The sequence below is a fragment of the Mya arenaria genome, chromosome 3, assembly GCF_026914265.1.
Source record: "Mya arenaria isolate MELC-2E11 chromosome 3, ASM2691426v1".
NCBI classification, from domain to species: domain Eukaryota; kingdom Metazoa; phylum Mollusca; class Bivalvia; order Myida; family Myidae; genus Mya; species Mya arenaria.
In genome coordinates this window covers 53,346,949-53,353,012 of record NC_069124.1, presented here as the reverse complement: position 1 = coordinate 53,353,012, position 6,064 = coordinate 53,346,949, and the positions used below count along the sequence as shown (strand labels likewise).

The window sequence follows — 6,064 nt, the reverse complement described above, 5'->3', positions numbered from 1 at the left end:
AACAGAGGCAGCTAGGGACCGGAGAAATGATCGATTTAAAACAGATACAGAATAGTTATATAAATGTGCATATTTTTAAATCTCTGTCAGTTTAAATCATGTGTGCATACTTGGAAGTAGTCTAGAAAATGCATTTGCTCCAACATTTTGAGTGTATTTATAACTTTATAAAATGATCCTCACATAAGTTTTTTTTAAATACCTCATGGAATTAGATACATATACTCATTTGGTATTTTGGATTTGATTTGACTCTAAGTGATTTGCTCTAAGCATATTATTCAAAGTTCGTACAATGAGATGCATATAAAGCAATAAAAAAATCTTACCCCTGTACTGTATCGACAATTTGGCGAACAAAAGTTTTCTACACGTTGACCCTCATGCGATGTCGATGTTATTATTCGTGACTGTACAATTCACAGGAAGTCGAAATCTATTGGTTGAACAAAATCAAGTTCAAAAGTGTTGGCGGCTGTAAACAAGACAGAAAATGTTATTTTGATCCGAGTTTTATAGAAAAGAAAATGTCATTCCCAAAAGCATCAATCAAACGTTTCAATGACAACCAAGGTATACATTTCTTCTGATGCCACTGACACATTTTTTGAAAATATTTTTTTCTGCTGTTACTGTACTAAACGTTCAATACAGGGCTGTTTAATTATTAACTCCTTTATTGAGACGGCCTGCAGAGGACGAGAACCTAGAGTCAGATCAACACAAAATGTTATGCATAATAGACATCTTCATAGCTGCCTATATGTGAAGGTCTTTCACCACACTTTTCCTCCAAGGTTTGGTGGCAGCGGCATAGTTACGTACTTGGTATTTGGACTGCATTTTTGGCCAGTCAAGCTACCTGATTCGAGTGATTGGTTCCTAGGGTGATCTCTTGGACTGAGAATCATAGAAAATGTGTTTTCATACTCTATGATACACATAACAAACAAATAATCCTCTTTTAGTCGTAAGATGTTTTTGATAAAACAACTGCATATGTAGCATGCATGTTCAGTTGAGTATGCACAAGTGCTGAACCCGGCATGCACTTTTTGGCTCTACGCGCGGACGGGTACCAGTCAAGAGGTTAACATACCCGGTTCCCGTAAAGTTGAAAAGCTCATGCTGCCTCATGGTCAAAATTACTGGCGAAGATTTGTGAGTCGGTAAATAAACAGTATTCTTGGCAGAGTTATCAAATAAAATTGCGAAAATGCTACTAGTTTGTGCTTGTTGAGGCAGACTCGACAGGATACATAACAAATGTTAAGATAATAAAATAGTTTCCCTGATAGCTCATTATTGTAGCTAGTTCACACCAGACGCTCGTCAAAAGACTCGTTGACGGCCATTAAGGTGGACTAAGGATTACCATAGACTGAATCCCTGTGAACAGTATGGAGGCTATTCGTTGCCAAAAGTCCAGACGTGTAATTCCCACAATGTGCTTCTTAATCGTACTCAATATCTCTTACATTTGTCAATGTAGACGTGCTTTTTGTTGTTTCTATTCGTCAGTATTTCAGTATTGATTTGTCATTTGTCATTATAGTAGTCAAAATGTATATTTGTCAGATTGACCCTGTATAAACTCACTAAATCATAGATCGTATAACTTGCCTTTAACAATATGATGATGTAATTTAGAAACCCTGAATCCTCTGTTGAATAGATGCAACAAGAATAAAACTCCAATCGGTACAATGAAAAATGAAAATGTGCAGTGTAAAATGTAAACATACAACCGATGAGTTGGCGGTTGTAAAATGTAAATTTGTAAATCATCAATGATACAAACCTAAAATACACACATACACGTCTGGACTTTTGGCAACGAATAGCCTCCATAGAACAGGGCTTATTATACCCCCACAAACGAAGTTTGAGGGGGTATATAGGAGTGAGCTAGTTGGTCGGTCTGTCTGTCGGTTTTCATGGTTTCCGGACGATAACTCATGAAAGGCTAGACAGATTTGAAAAAATTTTGGTACACAGGTGTAACATAAGAAGATACAGGTCAAGTTCGATATTGGGGCTGGTTGGGCCAAGGTCAAGGTCACTGTTACTAAAAATAGAAAAACGGTTTCCGGACGATAACTCATGAAAGGCTTGACAGATTTGAAAATTTTTTGGTACACAGGTGTAACATCAGAAGATACAGGTCAAGTTCAATATTGGGGCTGGTTGGGCCAAGGTCAAGGTCACTGTTACTAAAAATAGAAAAACGGTTTCCGGACGATAACTCATGAAAGGCTTGACAGATTTGAAAAAAAATTGATACACAGGTGTAACATCAGAAGATACAGGTCAATTTCGATATTGGGGCTGGTGGGGTCAAGGTCACTGTTACTTAAAATAGAAAAACGGTTTACGGACGATAACTCATGAAAGGCTAGACAGATTTGAACAATTTTTGGTACACAGGTGTAACATCAGAAGATACAGGTCAAGTTCAATATTGGGGCTGGTGGGGCCAAGGTCAAGGTCACTGTAACTAAAAATAGAAAAACAGTTTGCGGACGATAACTCATGAAAGGCTAGTTTTTCTTGTCAGCAGTGTAACTTCTAAATTACCCAACAGATTTAAATAAAACAATACATGCATGATAAAAGAAGATGCAGTGTGCAGTAACCTTGGAGTTATGGCCTCTTTTCAAAAGAATGGTTTGCCATTCCTGTGTCCAGGCGGCATTTGGGGGTGTTCGTCACTCCTGTGACAGCTCTAGTTCAAAGTTAATGTACTTTTGTTTATGTAATTATCTCAATTTTAAAGAAATTGTTATGGTGATTGGATAATTTACTGATATAGAAGAAAAGATGAATTGACCTTCAAACAATAGATGGTCACTCAAATATTTAGTTCTGATCTGGTCTCCGGGAAAAACTTGACTGAACAACAGAATTGGAAACACTATTTCATACATGTGAAACTCTGGCTGTGCTAGAAAAGTAGATTTGTTTCCCAGAGAAGTTAAGATTTGGCCCAGAGTGGTTGATTTTACAAAATGCTTTCACATCAATGATGCTATTCAAAATTGTGGACTTCAAAGACAATATTTGAAAATATATCAACATTTGTTGAAAGGATCAAGCTGTCAGTATTTTAGTTTACACAATCCAAATGATTTGCCACACTGTATTTTGTCATAAAAAAACAATGGTGCCATGCATATAAATGTGGTGGAAAATGATGATTTAGGTCCTTGTACGTTGCAAGTTGGATCAGTAAGATAACAATTGAAGGAATGTCTTGCTGGCCAACTACTGACAAAAATTGCTTTCAGAATATATCCTTCAATGTAGTTGGCGTTGGTAAAAACCAGCAGCCTGTTCTAGATTTCTGAAGATGATAATGAGCCTGTTAAGTTTGTTAAAGTAAGCAGACTCTGGGTCCAGACGATCAAGGTTCCCCATGGTGACCTCTTGACCTGAGAATTTAAAAACAGACCTTAAAAGTGAAGGGTAAATGTCCCACAAGTATGACATTTAAAATACTGCAAGGATTGACACTTCGTCAAACATGTGAATTGGACAAGCTGAACAAGTGGAGGACCTTCAAGATTATCAAATTTTGGGGAAGAGCTTCAATCCTCTGCAAGGAGAACTAGACCTGTTCTGTGCTAGGGAAATCTAGTGGGCAACTTGCTAGTACCACAACAGTCATGTAACCTTTTTAAGTACAGCCATACACTGTGATGGCCAGCAATCATCAGGGTGTGGAGGCAAAAGGCAGGCAGTTGAGGCTTTTTAAACATTGGACCAAAAAAAGAACATACTTAATAGTTATTTGTGATATGTATTAAAATAATATTGTAATTTTCAGGTTGTGCTCCCCCACCTGGCACTTATGACCCAAAACAGTGTGAGAAGGCTGCTGGGTTTGTTGTCGACAAGACAGAGAGATTTAAAATTCCAAAAGGTATGTTTGGAATAATTTATTTTGTCTGCTTGTAGCCCTTTGTGTTTTGAGTCCTTTTAATTTTGTTATAAAACGGCAGAGGCAAGCTTAATTATCATTTCTTGACGTTGATTCTCATTTTTGATGTTTGCAAAAACTTTAAAAAAAATATATTCATTCTGTCAAGAGTCACCCATGGTGACGATTTAGTGCATTTTATGTTATTGACATATTAAATAATAGTGATCATGTTGTCTGGCGACTTGAGATCAATCAGCGGCCAGATCATATTATTGACTCCAGAGTTTGACCAAATTCACATTCCAATCAGTTGTTAAATGCGTTAAGATTCAAGGAGCATTATTCTAATTGTTTAATTCTAAATAGGAAATTGTGAATGGATGTAGATTTAATTCTTGTTTTCAAAACTTATTTTTCTATTTTATCACTTCAGCGGAGCAAACTTTCAATGTAAGCTCATTCACCTCTACAAGCACTCCAAACAAGAAACCTCCACCACCAGTAAGTTCAGGACAAATTTTTTTCTTTGGCTTGCATCAGCAGGTTTACACTTGACTTCATAGTGGAGTTAAGTTCATGTTTATTCTACTTTTCTTTTAACATTTTGTGGTCTAGAAAAAGCCACTCGCAGAATTTTGCGAGCTTGAATAAAAGTCACTTGCAATTTGCAAATGTCGCTCGCATTTTGCGAGTATGCGAGTCTAAATTTGAACCCTGATTTACATGCAGGAGGGCATAGAAAGATGTATGAACATTTGCACTTGCATAAATTCAGTTGTTAAAGATAAATGTTGCCAAAAATTTCAAAATTGGTGAATTTTGCAGTGGAAAAGGGGGAGGGTGGAAAAGTCCCTTGACTCTGAAGTAACTGTTGCTGTTTTGCATCAAACTTAGCCGATCTGCGTCACTGACTTGTATTCCAGAAAATGAAGGAATGCTTGTATTTGGTTTATTTTGGACATGGTTAGTGTAAAAGTACGCGAGTATTATACTCCAGGGCTTTTTCTATAGTACCCATGCAATTTTCCTTGTCCAGACCATAACTTGAAATCTACTGGATGGAATTTAATTAAACTTCAAATGATGGTAAAGCACATTTATATTTCAGCTAACAACATAATAATTACACTTTGTTGCATTTTCTTGTCAGAGGCATAACTTCTAAATTACTCAATGGACACTAATTAAACAACATTGTTCAACATGATAAGTGATAATGCAGTGTACAATTGCCTTTGAGTTATGGCCTCTTTTTAAATAAATTGTTTGCCAATCCTGTGTCCAGGTGGAATTCGGCACTCCTGTGACAGCTCTATTTTATCCTCTATTATAATCTCACTCAGTAACTTGTTTACGAAAAAGAGAGTGCCTTAATATATAATTGTCAGTTGTTTTCCAGGTTGTTTATTGATCATGAATATTCTAATATCTGTTTGGTGTTTTTCTAATAACTATAGCAACATCTCTGAAATTCTGATTTCAGCCAAACAAAAAGCCTCTAACAACAGTGGACCAGAGTCAAGTGAAAGAATTGGAAAAAGAGGTATATATATATACATACCTACCGTATTGCTAGCCTATCCTTTCTGTATGCTACATTTACATGGGAAGTTATGGTTGATCTAACATTTAAAGATGATACTGGACATACACTTTTGTACATAACTATAATAATTAATTGTTTCACAAAGTTAAGTCTTGTTGATGATTGTTTCCATGAATTGATCGAAGATGTGAAAGGGGTAAAAAGAATGTCCCTGAATGAATAAAACATTATTTGGAAAGTGGATGTTTCTTCTCAAGATTCGCAAGCTAGTTAAGGAGCGGACAGATCGAGAAAAGCTGCTATCACAAAAGGAGGAAGAGTTGCGGAAACTTGATGGGCGACTGCATAATGCCACATTGGAAAGGAGCTCCCTCCAGGCTCGCATTGCTGGAGCTGAGAAGGAACTGAAAGAGGCTAAGAAATCCAATGATCTTCTCAAAAATAGGGTGTGTTTTATGTATATATATATAATATTCTGCTTAAAACCCATGTTTTCTGGCCATCTTTTATTTGGAATTTTAAGTGTAAATAGTTCCAATTGATATAAAATCTCATGTGTAACTTTAATTTAAAAAAATGGAATAAGTTGTAAGACT

The 6,064-nt window shown here is 36.3% G+C and overlaps 1 protein-coding gene across 2 annotated transcripts in view; it reads left to right on the top strand.

Annotated features, from left to right (window-relative positions):
- Positions 1 to 448: 448 nt before the first annotated feature.
- LOC128228070 (hyaluronan mediated motility receptor-like) overlaps positions 449 to 6,064 on the top strand; it is a 32,136-nt gene continuing 26,520 nt past the window's right edge. Inside the window, exons 1-5 of one of the 2 annotated variants that reach the window (XM_052939154.1) lie at positions 449 to 573; positions 3,827 to 3,922; positions 4,356 to 4,423; positions 5,406 to 5,465; positions 5,726 to 5,914. In XM_052939154.1, the coding sequence (XP_052795114.1) occupies positions 528 to 573; positions 3,827 to 3,922; positions 4,356 to 4,423; positions 5,406 to 5,465; positions 5,726 to 5,914 (459 nt within the window). In that variant the 5' untranslated portion in view covers positions 449 to 527. The remainder of the gene's footprint in view (positions 574 to 3,826; positions 3,923 to 4,355; positions 4,424 to 5,405; positions 5,466 to 5,725; positions 5,915 to 6,064) is intronic. The other variant, XM_052939155.1, reaches the window with a different exon arrangement.